Genomic DNA, 21,616 nt, shown 5'->3' on the forward strand with positions numbered 1-21,616 from the left:
AAAAAAAACCTTAAAAAAATATGGTCCATGTAATAATGCCCCAAAATACTCTGCATACCGATACCTGTTCAAATAAAGTTCATAATGTCATATAATTATGTTAATGTACAAATATATCTATTTGAATTAGGAACTACATCAAAGCTTGATTAGCATATACGTACATATTTCTGTCTCGAGTAATTGATATTGATACGTAAATGATTAACAAAATAAAACGAAATATTTCTTTGCGATCCCTCATTCAAATGAGCTCACTTTGATGTGTTTTTGACAAATCGATATGTTATCATGACATCATGCACGTTTTAGAATGCACGAAATTCACATAAAATGTAAAAGTTTCACTTTCTATAACTTTGTTAATAATAGTTGGATTTCCTTCAAACTTTCCAAAGTTATGCCTTATGTTATCCTTTATACCACTGCCATTTTTACTTCTAGCATGAACTTAAGGAGGGTTTCCGGTTAAATTTCTAAAATATACTACTATTAACTTTATGTGTGCAGATCTCGGAACGGAGTGTACTTTGCGGCCTAGATTTCGTATATATACAACACTGTGATTTTTTTCAAATTTTTCGGTTGGACAGGCTCTGATACGAGACCTGTTTCATTTTTTGGGTCACACATTTTGAACTCTCACTCCTCTAAGTTTCACCCAGTATCAAAAATATTATTAATTTCGAAAAATACTAACTGAACCGTTTCTTTAGTTACCCAACATGACCACATTCGGCGAAAAAAATTTTACTCCCTTTCGCATGTATGGGAACACCTCTTAAACTCAATACAAAATGACGCTACTTGTTATATGTAAAGCGATTCACAGACCACATGTTATCACCAAATTGCGTGACAATCGGTCCAGCCGTTTCCAAGTAAATCGAGTGTGACAGATAGACAGATATCGAATCGATTTGAGTAATAATAATAATAATCGTTGGCGCAACAATCCATGTTGGATCAGGGCCTTGAAGTGTGTTAGAGCACTTCATTCAAGACTGTAACGGTACACTACAGTGAACTGTAGGAGGCAATGTGGTCACCATTGCGCTCGCCCGAGATTATTACCCTGATTTGACTCAGGTACTCATTCACAGCTGAGTCGACTGGTATCCGACGTCAAATCACGATACAAATTCCACTACCGCCAGTGAGATTTGAACCGCGACCTTCCGTACGACAGCCTTGCGCTCGCCCGAGATTATTACCCTGATTTGATTCAGGTACTCATTCACAGCTGAGTCGACTGGTATCCGACGTCAAATCACGATACAAATTCCACTACCGCCAGTGAGATTTGAACCGCGACCTTCCGTACGACAGCCTTGAGCTCTAACCACTCAGCTATCCGGACACATTTTAGTAAGGTTTTACGTCAGTCATTGCCAATCGGAGAAACACATACTACAACCCTACGCCACAAATCATTCCTCAAACTGCAGAAACCAATTCATTATCTGATCCGGTTGAGCACTTTTTGCGAGTTGTAGTATTTTGATGGGAGCAATATGATATTTTTATATGCTTTTTACTAAATTCTAAAATGAAGTCATAAGTAAACTTATAGTACTATCAAGTTTGATACGATTTCTACTATTATTAGCAAAGTTATAGTGTCAAATGCGTCTTCTTCATTTAAATTTACCGTATTCTAAAGCATCATTACTGATCTAACCATTTTGATCTAAGACGTGATCATTCGTCAATACCTGTGTGCGTCGTACCATCGGAATACGCTGGCCTGACACTATTTCAGACGAACAACTTGGTCGATGCTCAGGCTTGGTATTCGTATGCGATGTGATTGGAAGACGAAAGTGGCACTGGATAGGTCACTTATGAAGGACGAGCGACAATTGTATTGTGGGCCATGCCATGCAGTGAAATCCACTCTTCCAAGATGGCCGACAAGTGGGTCGCCCAAGGGCACTTGGCATAGAATAGTAGAGGTCGAATGCGAGCGTCTCTCGGGACGTCGCAAGGAGAGTTGAAGCGTATTTCAGGTAACCGCGAACGATGGCGCACAGGTGTAGCTGACGCGCTATACCCCAAGAGGTAAATGGCCGAATTGATGAGAAAACGTGAAAAATGTGACCTCATCATGCGCTAACCAAAATTGTTTACGATAGATTCTCCACTTAAGTTTGGAATTTACCCAGACGAAACAGCTGAGTAATCGGGTTTCCTTTTACCAATAACTTCAACAAACAAGCTAAGTAGAAAGTTCAATCTCATTTGTACACCTAGCGAAAGCTCTGCCGTTTCGATCATTTCTTAAACTTACATGCGTGCTCATCTTTAAGGATTTGGAGGAATAACAATAGCACGATAGCAATAGCTTACGAGGTATACGCAATAGCAGCCCTTGCGAGGTACACACGCACAGCAGCTCTTACGAGGTAACTCAACTTCTCCAGAAAACTGGAAGCAAACATTGTTCGAGAAGCAATGACCTCGACTTCGACGTCGGTGGAAACGGTGGGATATGCGCAGTATTGGAACTTGTTTAATTTCTTTGGAAAATACTGAGACCAATTCAACTTCTACGGAAGGCTGTCCGATTCCGGTCAAGATAGGAAACATCCAACATATTGCATAAGGATATTTTGTTGTTATAATCTGCAAATTGTTTGCTTGTTCCTAAAAGTGCATTCAAAACAGAATTGAACGCCGAAATGTGTTTAAAACCAATACCAGTAGGGATTTTTCTAACAGAAATCGGTTACCTAAAATTAGCCATGTGAAATCGTCCGTAAAATGCTACAACTGTGGCAAGCTCGGACACATAGCGCGAAATTCCAGGTCAGGTGGACAATCGAATCAAAGCAAGCCCAACTTTAGTAAAGCGAATAAAAGCAACAAAACAATAATATACTATAAATCGTAACCAAAATAAAACAGGATACACAGCAAATAGTGAAAATGAAGAGTCTAGCAAAAGACATGCAAATACTAGCAGCAATTTTAAAGTGAATGCCGTGAATAGAATACTCGAAAGGTAAGGAAATGATAAATAGTCCGCATATATTTATCAAAGTTAACGGTGAATATATCAAGGTACTCATTGATAATGGAGCAGATGTGAGCTTGATTTTAAAAGAACAAGTGCATGAATATCAAGTGAACCAATGTGAAATAGTTAAATTCAATGGAGGAATAAGCGAAAATTCCAACGGAAAAGCCATGAAAGCCGGGAATATACCACACAGCATAGAATTTCATATTGTCGAACGGTACGTATTACGTTTTCGGCATTGATTTCCTTAAAAGGAATGAAGCATCTTTCAATTTCAAAAGCAATAATTTTAGTTGCGGAAATGTTGACATCAAAATCGGAAAAGATGATTTCATAATTCCAAGCAGACATTAAGTTTTGCGTTTTGTTTGCGTTGATGGGAAAATAGGAGAAAATGTTTTTCTATCCGAAACTAAAACTGATTGTTTAATCGTCTCAAATCGTGTTCATACCGTCGACGAAACTAATAGATTTCCTATAACCATTCTAAATACAGGAGACTTAAATATTGTGTGTAGGGTTAATAAATTCCAGGGGCATCAGGTTAAAGAAGAAACAATACCTGAAAAAAATGAGAGTCGCCAAAGATCAGCATATGAATGAAGAAGAAAAAGTTCCAATTTATGAAATAATAGAGAAATACAAAGTTTTTTTTAGGGAGGTAGACTCTAACAATTTAGCAAAGGTTGCAGTGCATTCTATTGACACAATCGGAAGTGCGGAACCCGTTCATATCAAAATTTATAGATACCCCAAAACACATGAACAGGAGGTAAAAGAGCAGATAAACAAATTATTGAAAGACGGAACCATTAGAGAAAGTAATTCTCCTTGGAACTCTTCCGCAGTAATCTCAAAAAACAGGACGCATCGGGAAAAACCAAGTGGCGAATGGTCATTGACTATAGGAAACTGAATGATCTTACTATAACGGATAAGTACCCTTTGCCTAATATTTCCGAAATATTAGACCAACTATGGAAAGCCAAATATTTCAGTACACTTGATCTTACATCAGGCTTTCATCAGATTCCGGTCAAGGAATCTGATAAACCAAAAAATGCATTCAGCACTCCGTACGGGCATTATAAATATAACCGAATGCCGTTCGGACTTAAAAATGCACCATTCTGCTTCCAGAGGATGATGAATAGCATTCTGAGCGATTTACAAGGAACGAGGTGTTTCGTTTACCTGGACAGCATTGTAGTGTATGAATAAATGAAATTATCAGTGAAATAGAAGAAGCTAATAATCATACAAATGAGCATGAGAAACTGATTAGATTAGAATCATACTACGCAGAACTTTACTCAAAGATAAATCATAAGCTCGAAGTTACTGATATGAAAATCGAAACCTTTCGAGATTCCTTATTAACCAGAACGACTTTTGGAACAATTGAGCAAATTGCAGGAAAAAAGAATATTTAGCCATTGATCCTTTAATAATTACCAACAGTTAACGAACGATCAAAAATTAAAAGCTTTTATAAAAAAAAAGAAAGTTTATGTTGTTATAAGTATTGATAGTCACAAAAGAAAATTTTGATTTATACGAAGTTCTTATTTTTCCATACCTAAAAGAAAATAAAGTAATCATCATCGAAAATCTCCCAAAATATCTCATAGTTAGCAAAGATCATGAGCATTATACAACTTCAAATGACATTGATTGTAAAGTTTTTGGAAACAAAAATATTTGTAGACCAACACCTCTAAAGTCGATTTATTCAAAAGCCTGTATGACAGAATCGTATTTTAGACATCACGATAAATTTTGCCAATTTCGGACATTAAACATTGAACTAGATATAATGCATAAAATAAATAATTTGCAACTTATTATCTCTAACTCAATTGAAATTAATTAAAGCACCGATGTAATAAAACTGAAAATTCAAAATTATTTGGCACGTACTTAGTAACACTTGCCAAAGATTATCCAATACCCTCCGTTAACCACGATTATATTCCGGTTATGGAGGGAGAACAAGTAAAAACTACAACTAGAAAATTGTTGTTTTAATTTGAATTTTGATGATATAAAACAAAGCAATGTTAAAATAAGTAAATTAGCATCTGAATATTCACGAGCTGAAAGAATTAGAAGACAGAAGTAGCAGAACAATCCAACTTTTGGGAAAACAATATCAAACCTTTACCTAAACTAATCTTCTTTTTCTTCAGCCTTTGTCCCGTTCAAAAGCGGGGTCGGCTCGTCGTGATCGGTTTCGCAATTTAGCTCTATCGAATGCCTGATCTGGGTGCAATCTTGAGGCTTTTAAATCCCCATCCAGCGTATCAAGCCACCGTTGTTTCGGCCTGCCTTTTGGTCGCTTACCAACGACTTCGATGTTCAGACCAGCCTTGGCAAGTGAATTCTCGTTAGCACGAATTACATGACCATACCATCGAAGGCGCCTCTCTCGCAATTTTTCCACGATCGATGCAACCCCATAACGATCGCGGATTTCCTCATTTCGAATGTGATCAAACCGTGTCACGCCACTAGTCCAAGGGGTCGTTAGCGATTTTTAAACGGGTCGCTTACGATACGGGGTGTGACGTCCCCGAGGTGCCCGAGTAAGTAGTTCTGCCCCCTAGCTGGCAGCATACCTGCGTCCTAGGTAGTAGCCTCGAGAAAGCTTCTCGGTAAACACACTGGGAGTCTCCGGAGCCGTCGACAACTCTTTGTTGGCGTCGACGGGGCGATCTGAGCGTAGCTCTGACAAGGTGGTAGTTGCGACGTGTATCAGGAGCCAGCCCCTTTGGGACCCTGGTCGGGAAGTGTGCATTGAACCGGTGTTAGTAGACCGCGTTGCCCCGAGCGAGCGCTGATCCGTCCGTGAATTCCGGGATCAGCTAAGCGTAGGTCAGGCCCCAGGGAACTGGGGTAAGGGCTGTGTCCCCGAGGGTATACACGTTCCTGACTATTGCGGCCCGCTCCCTTGCACACGATGCGCTGGTTACTTTTTCATGGAGAATCTTCAGAAAATTACTAAAAAAAAAACGACGAAACAACAGACAAGGAGGAAGAGCTGGGTGCGTTTTGGCGGAGCACAAAAATGCGCCGTTCATCACAACGATCAGTGAAAGAGGCAACGAGGGCTGACGTACCCGATGTGACACCGGAGATGGCAACTCCATTACCTTGCAGTGCCCCTGTCTGGAAGTAAGCTCAAATCGAGTGGAAGTGCATTCGACCGTCCTCGCTAGAGCCGAAGAGGAAAGGCTCATCAGAAAGTGCGCAGCAGTGGTGAAACGTATGCGGTCGGCAACGTTCCTTCATAGGAACGTCAGCAAAGGCGTCAAAAACAGGCTGATGGAACTGGAGGAACTACTGGACCGCATTTCCTTTTATAGACGAACGTGGAGAGCAGCGGAAGACGATTGTAGAGCAGAAACAGTCGCACTCCCCGCTGAGAATGCTGCTTGCGTCAAACGGATCGCAGATAGCCCTCTGCAAAGTGAACTGGGGAAAAAGCGGAAAGAGGACGACGCGCCTGAAGGAGACTTTATCGAAGTAGTCTCCAAGGCCCAAAAAAAGAAGACGAAAAAGGATAAAAAGAAACAACGGACTCCGTCGCCAGAGACACGTCTGTCCAAAAACAACGAGCCTGCCAACCCAAAGCCAGTAGCGGAAAAAACGAGGAAACGAAGGACTAGACCGTCGGCTCTGCTCATTAAGCCGACGGAAGGCAAGACATTTGCGGAAGTCCTTAGTGAAATCCGCTACAGGATGAAACCCGAGGAGAACGGAGCAGAGGTGTCTTCGATACGGAAAACGAGGAGTGGTGGAGTTCTCGTCGAACTGGGCCCAAAGACAACCAACAAGAACACGTTCTGCGAAGCGGTCAAGGGGCTATTGGGAGAGAAGGCTCTTGTTTCCAGTCTGGAACCCATGTGCTCTCTAGAAATACGGGATCTTGACTGCCTCACAAAAAAGGCCGAAGTAGAGGAGGCGCTAAAGCGTGAATGTCCAGAGGTGACCAATGCCCGGGTAGGTATTACCTCTGTAAATGCTCGAGGCCAAAAGCTCGCCGTGGTGGAAGTCCCCGAGCAATATGCGAGGAAACTCCTTAACAGCGGGAGAATCAAAATCGGATGGGTAGTATGCAGGGTACGAATGCGGATAGTCCCCACCAAGTGCTACAGGTGTCTGGACTATGGACACACGTCAGCAGCTTGCAAGGGTCCGGACAAGAGGACAGCATGCCGGAGATGCGGCCAAGCGGGTCACCAAGCGAAGACTTGCAAGGAAAGCGAGAGTTGTGTTCTCTGCAGGGATCGTGGCGCGTCTGGCGAAAGCGTTGCACACACTACGGGCTCGGGACGGTGTGCGATCTTCAGGGCGGAATTGGAGAGGGCTAGGGTGCGAACGCCATGATCTGCACTTTGCAAATTAACATGCACCGGAGTGCAACCGCTCACTAGTTGCTAGCACAGTTCGCTGCGGAAGTAAATGCTGATCTAGTGCTGATTAGCGAGCAATACCGAAACAAGGACCCGTCCTCATGGTATCTCGACTTATCGGGCACCGCTGCCATCTGGGTTCGGGACGACGTTCGACTTCGTGTTCTTGCCGAAGGTCGGGGGGACGGATTTGTCTGGATCCGGTGTTTAGGGATAACGTTTTTCAGCGTTTACCTGACGCCGAATGAGTCGATTCCGGACTTTCAGCGCCGGCTTGATGCTCTGGAGGACACCGTTTCGAGCACGGAGGGACGAATCCTGGTTGGCGGTGATTTTAATGCCAGGGCTCTTGAATGGGGCATGCCTCAATTAGACTCCAGAGGGAAACGGATTCTGGAAATGGCGGCGAGAACCGGGCTCGTAATTTTAAACACCGGATCCACGCCACCTTTCGGCGCCCAGGTTGTAAAGGAAGCATTCCTGACATCACTTTTGCCTCGGAATCTCTGGCATCATCGGTGGACGGGTGGCGAGTCCTAGAAGACTTCTCGGCAAGTGATCTTCAGTACATTGCGTTCGAAGTGTTTGACGCTACTTGCCGGCGAGCACCAACACGACGTTCCCCCTGCGTGTGGAATGTTGCGAGGGTGAACATCGTAAGGTTCGTCGAAGCTCTTGGAGCAGGTAGGGCCGCGCTGGGGGGCACTCCGGGGGGTGGTGGTGTCGCAGCTGACACCGTCGTAAATTCAGTGATGAATCTGTTAACGACGGCGTGTGAGGCTTCCATGCCCCGGAGAGGCCCCAGGCGCGACAAGCCTTCTATGTTCTGGTGGACGGCGGAAATTGCCGACCTACGGAAGGAGTGTCATAAGCTCCGCTGTTTGGCACAACGTTTGTACGCCAAAGAGGAGGCATGTGTCATAAAGGCACAATATAGATCAGCAAAAAGGAGACTCCGCAGTGCTATAAATAAAAGCAAAGCTCGCGGCTGGCAAAATCTTGTTAATGAGGTGAATGATGACCCGTGGGGACTTGGTTATACGCTTGTCACTCGGAAAATCGGGGCTCTGCGGAAGCCCTGCATATTGAGCACCGACCAGATAGACCGCATTGTGCGGGCATTGTTCCCCAGACACCCTGTACGGGTTGATGTAAATAGCGCGGAAAGCGTCGTGGATTGCCCCCTTTTCACAATGGGAGAACTCGAAGAAGCGGTTCTCACTATGAAAAACAGGAAGGCGCCAGGCCCTGATGGCATCCCGGCGGAAGTTTATAAACTGGTGTTCCGCCAACGGCCAGAATTGCTGCTCGAAGCGTTCAACGCGTGCTTGCTTGAAGGAGGGCATTTTTCCTTGTCGCTGGAAAGTGGCCAGACTCGCGTTGATCAGTAACGGTAAAGGAGACCCGGAGCTCCCGTCTGCATACCGACCGCTGTGTATGCTTGACACGGCCGGAAAAGTGCTCGAGAAGCTCATCAGAAGTAGACTCGCTGAAGCGATCCGTGCTGCCGGGGACTTATCCGCAAGGCAGTTCGGGTTTAGAACAGGGAAATCTACAGTGGATGCTGTTATGGAGGTCGTAGATGTGTTTAATCGAGCCGGGGCACACAGTCGCCGATGTCGACGGATAGTGCTCCTCATAATGCTTGATGTCAGAAATGCCTTCAATTCCGTAAGATGGACAGATATGCTAGGCACACTAGAGAACTCCTTTCACGTGCAAAGCTATCTCTTGCGGATATTGACGGATTATCTGAAAGACCGCTCCCTGTTCTATGAGACGCTAGAGAGCCAGAGGAGGATGGAAATCACGTCGGGAGTAGCGCAGGGATCCATCCTAGGGCCGGACCTCTGGAACGCTTCCTACGATAGTCTGCTGAGACTCGATATGCCCGAAGAGTCGCGCCTGGTCGGTTATGCAGACGACGTTGCGGCACTTGTTGCCGGACGCACTGTTGAACAGGCGCAAAGCAGACTTGGCATATTGATGCGACGGGTAAGCGGATGGATGACTGCTCACGGTTTCAATCTTGCGCTGGAAAAAACCGAAGTAGTCATCCTGACCAGAAGGAGAATCCCGACCTAGCGTCCCATATCGATCGGCGAATTGACTATAGAGTCAAAACCAGCGATTAAATACCTTGGTTTAATGCTCGACTCGAAGATGAGCTTCTTCGAGCAAATCAAAGTAGCCGCGGACAGGGCTGCAGCAGGAGTCGCGGCCTTGAGTCGGCTAATGGCGAATGTGGGCGACCCTATATCAACTAGGAGACGTCTCCTCATGGGAGCAACGCAGTCCGTCCTTCTCTATGGTGCGGAGGTATGTTCTGATGCCCTTGACAAGGAGGTGCATTGTAAACGCCTCGCTCAAGTGCAGAGGCGGGGAGCTTTGCGAGTGGCGTCTGCTTATCGCACCGTCTCCGAACCAGCTATGATGGTGATTGCGGGAATGATCCCCGTTGCCCTCCTTGCCAAGGAACGCAAAGCTATCTATCGCCGTAAGGACGAAAAATTAAGAGAAGTGGTTGCCCGTGAAGAACGTTAACGCACCCTTAACGAGTGGCAACTTTCATGGCAAAATGAGCCAAGGGGCAAGTGGACTGCGCAGCTAATCGACAAATTAGACCCATGGTTGAACAGAAAGCACGGTGAGATTGATTACTTCCTTACCCAACTTCTAAGTGGGCATGGAGGTTTTCAGTCTTACCTGCACAGGGTTGGAAAGGCGCGATCTCCTGATTGTGTGTTCTGCAATAGAGTGGCGGATGACGCTGAACACACATTTTTCTCTTGCGAGAGGAGGGACGGCCTCCGCCAGCAGCTTTATGCAGACACAGGGGAGCTCTCTCCAGATAACATTGTCAGAGAAATGCTGAAGAGCGCTGGCAGCTGGAATCGTATTGCGCATTATGTTCGGGTTCTTCTTACTACGAAGAAGATTGAACTCGACCGGCAGAGGGATCGGACGGTAAGGGGTTCCCTGAACTAACAACAACTCCCTTCCTCCCCTCCCCTCCCGTTGGTGAAAGGAATTCCCTGACTTGAAGGCTCCCAAAGCCGGGAGAGCGGGAGGGCTAGCCCGAAGTAATGTGTCAAACGCTTCCAGGCTAGTTCTCTGATGACAGGGAGGTGTTTAGTTGGTAGTCCGCCAGCGTGCTGTTGCGGGAGTCCAACACTCTGTGCGTAAACGCATTCACCTACCCTACTCCCAAAAAGAAAAAAAAAAACAAAAAAGAAAACAAACTAGTCCAACGTAACATCTTCGTATCCATTACCGCAAGACGCCGTTCATTGTCTTTTATAGTCGGCCAACACTCAGAACCATAGAGAGCGACAGGACGGACGACATTGCGCTAAATTTGAGATTTGAGACGTTCGTTGATACGTCGATCACAAAGAACACCAGTTGTGGAACGCCACTTCATCCAGGTTGCGTTAATGCGTGAAGCAATTTCATAACGCAGTTCTCCATTGGCTGATAGCGAACTGCGTTATGAAAATAAATGATACAGTACAATTTTCGTAACTATGATGGCAATTGGAATCATCTTGTAGTCAAGTGCTGTTTTCGTGAAAATTTTAAATTTACACTATTCAAGAAGTATAAATAGAAAGAAAAGATTTGCTGTTCATCCGGCTGTAGAGTATTTAAAAGAAAATACAACATCCAGAGAAACCCCTACCGAAAATTTACCACGATTAAGAATCAACCTGTAAATTAATTGTAATAGAATATGTAAAATCCTAGCGAATAAAGAAATGAAATACTATTTGTAAAAATTAATGTTAAAAATGAAAATCGATTAGAAAAGGAAACACAAGAAAAAAGGGGAAGGGGAGTTGTTACGATCCGAAAATAATACGATCACGTTAATGAAAAACGTGAAAAACTTGACATCATCATACGCTCTAGCCAAAATTGTTTACGAATGGAACTTACCCAGACGAAACAGCTCGGTTCGGTTTTCTTTTACCAATAAATTCAAAAAACAAACTAAGCAGAATGCTCGGTTTAATTTGTACACCTAGCGGAAGCTCTACCGGTTCGATCAAGTTCTGTGTACTTAAGATTAAATTCTTAAACTTGCGTGCGTGTTAATCTTTAAACATTTGAATGAAAGTATACGCAATAGCAGCTCTTACGATGTGCACGCAATAGCAGCCCTTACGAAGTACACACTCACAGCAACTCTTACGCGGAAACTCAACTTCTCCAGAAAACTGGAAGCAAAAATTGGTTGGGAAGCCTTGACCTCGACTTCTACGTAACATATATATATATATATATATCAATACCCGGTGAAAGTGAAAAATAATCGAGTTGCTCTACCAGGCAACAAATTCTCCACGTAGTTTCACTTGTGCTCGGTCTGGAGTCATCAACTTATCGGACTGAAGAGAGGAGCAACACGAATACTCTACCTGTAAGGCACTCCACGAATCCGGTAATCAGGAGAAGCTTAGTGACTGGGGATGTCAACCCAATTTATAATGAGGCTTTGACCGCATTCCAGGTCGCATTCACAGAATATGCTGAGATTCTCCCAGAAGTTAGGCCAAAGATCCCAAAATTGAAATTTACTTCGGCAACTGTTACAGCATTGTTGCCGTTGACAGAAGTGTGGCTGATCGTTAAGCTAGTGAGATTACTGCTACAGCGGTTCACCGCCTGACCTACTTTGCAGCTGCCACGGTTATTCGTCTCCATAATCAACAACTTAGAGCGAATAATAGAGGTATGCACAGGAGGACTGACCTAAGTGGCAAACGCAGAGCTGCATGCGATCATGCGCGTGCCATGGTTGCGGATAATGGCATGGCTTACTGGGTCAGCTACGAATATCCCAAGTTAATCCTGTAAATAAGTAACCGGGGGCAAGCAGAACGTTTCCATTTGTGTTCGTTTTTCCTTACCTATTCTTCCTTTCAGGAGTAAACCTCCTTAAAAAAATCCGTAATCCGGGCTGAAGGAATCGACGCGCCTATCGGATGAATTACAGTGACTTCTTCCTTTTCTTTTTCTTCAGCCTTTGTCCCGTTCACAAGCGGGGTCAGCTCGTCGTGATCGGTTTCGCCATTTGGCTCTATCGAATGCCTGATCTGGGTGCAATCTCGAGGCTTTTAAATCCTTTTGCCTTTTGGTCGTTCACCATCGACTTCGATTTTCAGACCAATATTGGCAAGTGAATTCTCGTTAGCACAAATTGCGTGACCATACCATTGAAGACGCCTCAATCGCTATTTTTCCACGATCGGTGCAACCCCATAACGATCGCGAATATCCTCATTTCGGATGTTAAGTCCTTGAGGGTTTAACGTGAGCACCTGTCTGGACGACTTAATCCCACGGTCTTCTTAAGACACGGATTGATTTTGTGACCACAATTAGAGCCCCGCTGAGGCAAGCAACAGTACCAGTCTATACCAAGTGAATGGCTTATCACTCATACTGGTGGATGCAAGACCTACCTAAATCTCTACCGAACTAAGGAGTAAGGCACCCGTGTTGAAACGCAACACCACGTCGTGGCCCGAAGGTCTCTTCTCGCTTGAGCATAACCATAAACCCCATGAAACTCCCACAAGGGGGCCAACCGCAAACAACCGAGCTGTACCCACATACAGCGGGAGTTCACCCGAAGTATGAGAGTCGAGGGGTTATTCCGGTTCCCATGTACCAGTATACCCCTGGTAAGATTTCGTGACCAAATTGCCACTTCAGATGAGTCTCGGATCTGATCGCCCTAGTTAGGCCTTTGGAGAATTCGCCTACTGCACCGCACCCGGCAAGCCAAAGTGAGTACAGCATCTCCCGGTGCCACCACTATGGAGGTTCTCCTCGGCCACTTGGTTTTGGTTTGGCCGACAGGATTGCTGCCCCATCTTCCTCACCGCCACCTCTGAGCACCTCATTTCGGATGTGATCAAAACGCCACTAGTCGAACGCAACATCTTCGTATCCATTACCACACGACGTCGTTCATTGTCTTTTATAGTTGGCCAACATTCAGAACCATAGGGAGTGACAGGACGGACGACATTGCGCTAAATTTGAGATCTAAGACGTTCGTTGATACGTCGATCACAAGGAACACCAGTTGTGGAACGCCACTTCATCCAGGTTGCGTTAATGCGTGAAGCAATTTCATAACGCAGTTCTCCATTGACTGATAGTGTTGACCCGATGTATTTAAAATCGCTCAGTTCTGCAGATCACTGCCGCTGACAGTGCCTGTTTCATGGGGATCGATCGTCAAAAATTCAGTTTTGTTTAGATTTAATCTGAGACCGTGTTGCATGAGGCGATCATTCCATTTTTGGACAAGTTGCTCGAGATCATTTCTGCTATTAGCGGCTAGGAAAGCATCATTTATATAAAGCAGTGTATAGGACGTGGGAGGTCCCATGTGACCGTGTACATAACAAGAACAAGGAGAAGTGGTGAGAACGCGCTTCCTTGATGAACACCAACAGAGACACGAAGCGTTTTCGATACACCCGCCATACTATTTCGAACTTTACTTTTCGGATCGTGGTAGAGCAATTCAACCCAGCGCACGAGTTCTTCTGGCACTAAGTGTTGTCGTAAAGCATACCAGTGGCACACGGTTAGGTGCTTTCTCTAGATCCAGAAATGCAATGTAAAGAGGGCGATGCTTTTCACGGTGTTCCTCCATGAGTAACGGCGCAGCGTGTATTACGTCAGCAGTTCCGCAGTTTTTGACAAATCCGGCTTGATTCACGGTGATTTCAACGATTTCGCGAATACGGTTGTCAAGAATGCTACACTTCCCGAGTATGAGCAGAGATTTGCCGCTGTGTTTTTGGATGCAAGAGGACGTTGGCCGACCATAATAGCAGCGATTTTAATGCGTGAGCTCTTGAATTGGGAAACCGGACAACTGTCCTTTTCGAAGCATTCGCGGAACTAGACATGGTACCGACAAATGTTGGGGTCCCGTACACTTTCCGGAGGAGGGATGTGGGGTCCATAGTGGACCTGACATACGTGAATGTCACTTTAGCGGGCTTGATTCACGGTTTTTTTTTATCGATTTCGTAAATACGGTTGTCAAGGATGCGTTCAAAAATCTTCATGGTATGAGCAAGTAACCGGATCGAACGGTAATTTGAACATAAGCGGATTATTGATTCTAATAATCATGAAACAATTGAAAAACTATATAATCAAATTAAAATACACTCAGTTTAAGAGGATAATGCAAACGAAATAAATAATAACAATAATAACATTCAGAAACAAGTAGAGAAAGAATTAGTAGATAAAATGAATGAATTTCAAAGAATTGTAAATAAAGAATTGGTAGAGATTCAAATTGCACAGGCCTTAAGCCATATTCAAGACGAATTAGAAAAAATAATTGACAATATAAATTCAGCAAAAATAGGAACCATGACGAGATCCTTCCTGACAGAAGAATAAATTAACTAAAAAAAAATAAATATTGAGAAGTTAAAACTAATAACTTTAGTGGTTCTACAAGAAAAAACAAACTTACTTACGTACTATCCATTTCAAGCATAAAGGAATATCCTCAATTCCGTATACTGTGATGAATGTAAAATACAAAATAAAGATTTCTCGTATGTAGAACAAATCAAAAAAGGAGAAATCTTTATTGTAAATGCAAATAAATTTCACTGTGTACAAAAATGTAATATTATTATAAGAAAATTATTTAATCATATTTCTAAATTGTGACATTATAATTAATAACAAAACATACACCAATAAACTAATATACCATAGCGACAACATTGAAACAAACCCAATAAAGAATACATCAAATATTAAATTCGAATTCAATATTACAGAAGTAAAAATTAAAACATTCGAGAACAAGTCGGGAAACCGGAAGTTCGACGCTTCAGGTAAGAAAGATTTTGGGTATTTCTTTTATAAAGACATTTGAGTGTGTATTTGCCTCATTATTACCTAACACGTGATATATGCATGTATTATGTGAAAATATATAAACAATATATACTTTCGTTTGACATTGACATTCCAAGCCTTGGAGTGACAACTTTGACCTATTATAACTTTGTTAGGAATAGTGTGATTTCCACCAAACTTGGTAAGACCATGCTCTATATTATAATATAGCCTACATTGCTGGAATTTTATGATTCTAGGATGAACTTAAGAGGGTTAGCAGCCAATTAATAAAAATTATTATTATTAATTTCATTTGAAGGGTTATCTGTATGGAGGGTATTTCGGAGCCTAGGCACCATACAGTGGAAGCGTCTCGATTTTTTTTCAGATTTTTCGATTGCGTAGTTTCTGAGAATGGGTCCGGTAAAGAAATTATCACTTTCGACCCCCCGCACTCCCCACCTTCCTAAAATTTTTTGAAACTAATACCGGGTTCAGAAAGCACTAACTGCGACCTTTCATTTAGTACCCCACATGACTATATTTGTTGAAAAAAATACACCCATCTTTTGGATCTATGCCCCTCCCTCTTAAATTCGACGTAGAAGGGTGTAACTCACTGTATGCGTGAGCGTTCACAGTTCCCACCTTTTCCCCAAATTTGGTGTCAATCGCTATAACAGTCCCCGAGAAAAATGCGTGTGAAAGACAGAGAAACGGACAGATAGACAGTAAACCGATTTTAATAAGGTTTTGTTTTACACAAAACCTTAACAATATTAATCCCACATTTGAATCGCATTGATCCAAAATTTTTAAAAAATTTTTGGCGACAGTCATGGTAGGGTGGCATATCACCTTATCAGTGCGTTCATCTGAGGGTGCTAATACATCAGAGCCCATCCGTATACGGAGGGGCATCTTCCAGAGTGATTCGTTGAGTCCTCTTTGGTTTTGTGTGGCATTGAACCCTCTTTCATGGCTACTGAATGATTAGACAAGTGTAGATGGAGCGGATGAACCTGCCTCGTGACATCGGAGGTAGGGGCGTGGTTCACGTGGCGGCACAGCATCATCGCTAAGTTGACTCGCTGCGCGCTTATTTTTACAGCAAAGAGCAGGCGAGCAGACTGTGGACTGACTCGAATGCACAGTAAACACATGAATTGTCTTTGGCACCCATTTGTCGAACAGATGGCTGTGTGCTTGGGAGCTCTTTGCTGAGACGGAGGGGTTCATGTGTGCCATTCAGGACGGCGTGGTCGCCACCCGAGCTTATAAAAAGCTCATCATGAAAGAACGGGTGGAGAGCGACCAGTGCAGAATGTGTGGTTCGGCATTAGAGACGTTGGACCATCTCATTTCTGGCTGTATTGTTATGGCACCGGTGCAATACATCACCAAGCATAATGCTGTATGTAAGGTTATCCATCAAAACCTTGCATATAAGCATGGGCTGATTACGGGGACATGCCCGGTTTACCGTTATGAGCCGCAAGCAGTACTTCATAGTTCTGCTAATAGCATGTCTTGGGACCGGCAAGTTCTCACTGATCGCCATACTCTACACAACAAACCTGACGTACTGTTAGTTGACAAGACGGGTCGCCCCGCGTATATTATTGATGTTGCTATCCCCCATAATAGCAACATCGAACGGAAATACGTGGAGAAGAAGAACTATGAGCCATTGGCTCGGGGAATCAAAGAAATTTGGCGTCTCGAGCGAATGGTTGTGGTTCCCATAATATTGTCAGCTACAGATATTGTACCTAAATCCCTCATGGCCTCCCTTGATATCCGGGGACTTTCGTGCAGTCTGGTTGCTCGATGTTGCGGGGAGTTCTCGACGGATTCTCTCATTAACCTACCATCGGCCACCACCCCCAGCGCCCCTTTAGTTTTTAAGTAGGTAGGATCGTCCGAGTCTAAATGCTTGGCACTTAGTGCTAGTATTAGGTAAAAGTCGGCATCTGTCGAGATTGTGATAACTCGGAAATAAAAATCGTTGGCGCAACAATCCATATTGAATCAGAGCCTTGAAGTGTGTTAGACTACCTCATTCGTCTTCCTTTAAATCCCCTGTTAGACTGGCCCACTAAATCCTCCGTTTTCAAATATTATTGCCCAAAATGTGCTTACTGATGATTCATTACACCTAATTTTGTTAGATATGGCAACATTTATCGTTTTTATAGGTTGTGGGAAAACTATGGTTTTTAGAGAAATGGAGAAAATATACATTTAATGAAAGTGTAAGAAGTTGTAAACTTATGTTTTTAAAAAGGACAAATGTTGCTATGTCTAACAAAATTAGATGCAATGAACCATCAGTAAAAAAATGTTGGATGAATTATTTTTCAGAGACAGAGTCATTTGTTAACATTTATCCTAACCAAATATTCGCCCATTTTTCCCACAGTGATGTTCGTCACAATATGTTTTCTTAAAAAGAAAAAAAAAATGCAAATAAAAACTCCATATGGCTCTCACCAAAATACTACCATTCGCAAAACGTGGTTAAGCCGACCTCGTGTCCTAGACATCGCGCCAATTTGCTAATAGAAAACTCCCTTCATGGTAATGGAATGGAATGATTTGTGATGTAGGGTTGTAGTATAATAGTAATAATCGTTGGCGTAGGAATCTTTATTGGATCAGGGCCTTGAAGTGTGTTAGAACACTTCATTCAAGACCGTAACAGTATACTACAAGATTACAGTACCCTATAGAAGGCAATGTGGTCAGCATTGCGCTCGCCCGAGATTATTGGCCTGATTTGACTCAAGTACTCATTCACAGTTGAGCTGACTGGTATTTGACATCCAGTCACGATAAATCCCTCTGCCGCCATTGAGATTTGAATCGGGGCCTTCCGCTGCGACAGCCCAGCGCTCTAACAAATTGAGCTATCCGGACACATCATATAAGTGCATCACCGTGATTTTTTTTTCAAAAATGAGTCGTTCCTCACTATAGGTGTGCACATTTTGACTCGTGCATTTTTCAATTTGCGTCAAAACTAATATCGGTTTCGGAAAAAACAATACTTACTATACTATATTCCCACGAAAATTCAGTCGGATCGGTGTAGCGGTGTTGGAGAAAAGTGCGTATGACAAACAGACAGACAGACAGTGAATCAATTTTAAGATTTTGTTTTAATTTATTTTAAGATTTTGTTTTACACAGAAAACACTAAAAAGCCCCTTTGAATAACTTGTTTTATTAAAAAAAGGCGGTCAAACGGTAGTGTAGGTCCCAGAACGGATCGTGGATTGGGAAACACGTGCTGAACCAACACCAGCAGCTTTACTACCAAACCATATCTGAAAAACTGAAGACGACGAAGAACAAGTCGGAATACCGGAAGCTCGAGCTTCGGGTATAAAGGTTTTTGTGTTCATCTTATCTAAGAAATTTCAACTAACATTTTTCTATCCGTATACAGCTACAAAACTACAAGGCATACGTACATTTTACAGCCGTTGTTACGTTCACCCTAAACAAACAAACTGTCTATTTTCGAATACTGTACACATATAAGCACGTATATAGATTGATCGTACCCATATTTCCCATTTACATCTTATATCTATCTGAATTAGGCACTACCCGCAAAGTCCATTAGCACGCATATACTATATACCTACATACACACATGTCCCGTTGGAATAATTGATATTCATATACAAATGATTAAAAAACTAAAACAAAATAATTCTTTTCCACCCAATTCATACGAGCTTACTTCGTGTGGTATTGGCGAATTGATATGTGATGATGACGTCATCAGGTTGTAGAGTGCACGAAATTCACAAAAAATTGTAAAGTTTTATCCCCTATAACTTTGTTAATAATAGTTGTGTATTTTTTCAAACTTCACCAAATTGTGCATTATGTTCTTCATTATATGCGTGCCAAATTTTGTACTTCTGGGATGAAGATAAGGGGGGTGCCGGGTAAATTTCTAAAATGTGGAAATATACTATTATTAACTTTATTTGTGCAGATATCGGAACCGGATATATTTTGAGGCCCAGATTTCGTAGAGATGCACTACTGCGATTTTTTTCAGATTTTTCGGTTGGATAGGTTCTGAGAACAAGACCTGTTACACTTTTTGGGGGTCATATTTTGAGCCCTCACTCCCCTATGTTTCACCCAATATCAAATATTGAACCAGTTTCGAAAAGTACTAATTGAGACCTTTCATTTGATACCCCACGTGGCTACATTTTGTGAAAAAAAATTGTGCACCCTCCTTTCACATGTATGGGGAGCCCCCCTTAAACTTAACACAAAATGGCGTCAGTTGCTGCATGTAAAGGGAACGGCAGATCACATACTCCTACCAATTTTCGTGATGATCGGTCCAGCCGTTTCCGAATAAATCGGCTGTGACAGACAGACAGACGCCTGTGCGGAGTTGCCAAATCTCCCATCAGGCGCGTCCCTTCGTGCGGATAAGGGAGTGCTCGGCGGATGCGTAGGAATATGTACATATACGCATTTGGAGGTGTGCGTGGTATGGGCATGCTTATGCGCAGGCCGGGTAGGTGGGAAGTAAACGCCCGCCCGTGGATAAAAATTGGCTATGGGAAGGATACCCAGAAATAAAACCAAACATGGAGGAACAGAAGGAGAATAAAGTTACGGTGCAGGGCTTCGGAAACCCAGTACCGGCGGCTTTTGGGAGTGGGCAAGCAGGTTCCCGGTCGTCGATATCCCTCGACTGCAGGGCCTCGGTGGTGGATTACTTGGCCACCGTTGCATCAAATACTACAAGTAGCCTGGAGAAAGAGGCATTTAAAAGGAGTACATCACTCCCGAGAACGCCTGTTCAAAACCCAAGAAAAGATGGGGCACAAACTGGTCAGTTATTAGCCCATAGCGGGGTAACTACACCTGGTCGAAACATGTCGCAGGACTTAGTGATTGATCCATTTAAGAGAAGCTCGACGATAGTGCGACCTCCTCCGAAATCAACCTTGATGAAGGAAGGAAATCAGGGAGGCTCTCGGAAGGCTAATAAGTACGTAAGCGCCCAATGTGAAAACCAAGCGGAGGAGCTATGTCAGAGTCCGGAAGAATCATCGTTTGCCCTACTCGGAGGTAAAATAGTAGAATTGTCTGAATTTATTAAGGACAAACACAACGTGCACCAGGCCATCAAAAACATGGTCCGTACCATTCGGGTACTATACAATGGTGCCAAGGAAGAAAAAAACGCCTCGAAGAAATCAAGCGTCACCCAGGCAACACAAGTGACACCCCCTCAAAATCCAAAATGCGGTAAACTTGAAAAGAGGAGTAGAGATTGCGCGAACGATTCTTTCGGATCCTCACAGGACGCGAAAAGGCAAAAAGACCTCTCACCGGCAAAAGGCAAGGGAAACAAAATTACCAACATCGTGGAAACTGCGGCGCCGGCTCCAATTAACCCAAGGGAGGCAAAGCCTTCAAAAGGGACCAAGGAAGCATGGACCAAGGTTGGCGGAAGGAAAAATACGACGAAAAGAAGATTACGGCCCGAATTAATCATAATCTCCAAAAAAGGGGATATGACTTACGCCGATATCCTTAGGAAGATCAAATCCGATCCTGAGCTGATGGACCTTGGAGAAAACGTCAGCCGAATCAGACGCTCCCAAAAAGGAGAATCGATGCTGGAGCTGAAGAAGTCTCCGGGCAAAACGGTGGAAAATTTCCTCGGCAAGGTGGAGAAGTCCTTAGGAGAAGAAGCTCAAGTACGGGCCAGAAAGCAGGAGCTTGTCATAGAATGTAAGGACATTGACGAAATCACGACCAAGGAGGATATCCGTGACGCCTTAGAAAAGCAGTTCGGACCACTTGGCTTGCAAGATTCCGCAATCAGGGGACTGAGGAAGGCATACGGAGGCACGCAAACGGCAACCATAAGCTTACCAACTGAAGCATCGTTCAAACTGCTGGCGGCTGGGAAAGTAAAAATAGGTTGGGTCGTTTGCCGACTCAGGGAGCAGGCATCCCTTAAGCGCTGCTTTAGATGCCTGGAATTCGGCCACATAGCCGCGAAATGCACCGGTGACTGTGACAGGTCAAAATGTTGCAGAAAATGTGGGGGAGAAGCCCATATGTTCAGGGAATGCAAGGCTGAGCCTGAATGCATGCTCTGCAAGGAAAAAAAGGGCGTCGACTGTAGGCACGTTGCAGGCAGCAGCAGATGCCGTGTTTAGGCGAGCCTTGAATGCAGTAAAAAAATGAGGTTGATACAAATCAACCTCAACCACTGCGAGGC

The 21,616-nt window shown here is 43.6% G+C and overlaps 1 protein-coding gene across 8 annotated transcripts in view; it reads right to left on the reverse strand.

The window, feature by feature from the left end:
* Positions 1-21,616, reverse strand: part of LOC119647923 (nuclear distribution protein nudE homolog) — a 105,350-nt gene that overhangs the window by 52,677 nt on the left and 31,057 nt on the right. For 5 of the 8 annotated variants that reach the window (XR_005248966.1, XM_038049250.1, XM_038049251.1 and 2 more), the window contains one exon: positions 14,961-15,005. The exons of the other annotated variants lie outside the window; for them this stretch is intronic. Coding sequence is in view for 4 of the 5 variants with exons in the window: in XM_038049250.1 (XP_037905178.1) it covers positions 14,961-15,005 (45 nt within the window). In the remaining variant the exon portion in view is untranslated. The remainder of the gene's footprint in view (positions 1-14,960; positions 15,006-21,616) is intronic. 8 annotated transcript variants of the gene reach the window in all.

Source organism: Hermetia illucens, chromosome 2, assembly GCF_905115235.1.
Source record: "Hermetia illucens chromosome 2, iHerIll2.2.curated.20191125, whole genome shotgun sequence".
In the NCBI taxonomy this organism is placed as follows: domain Eukaryota; kingdom Metazoa; phylum Arthropoda; class Insecta; order Diptera; family Stratiomyidae; genus Hermetia; species Hermetia illucens.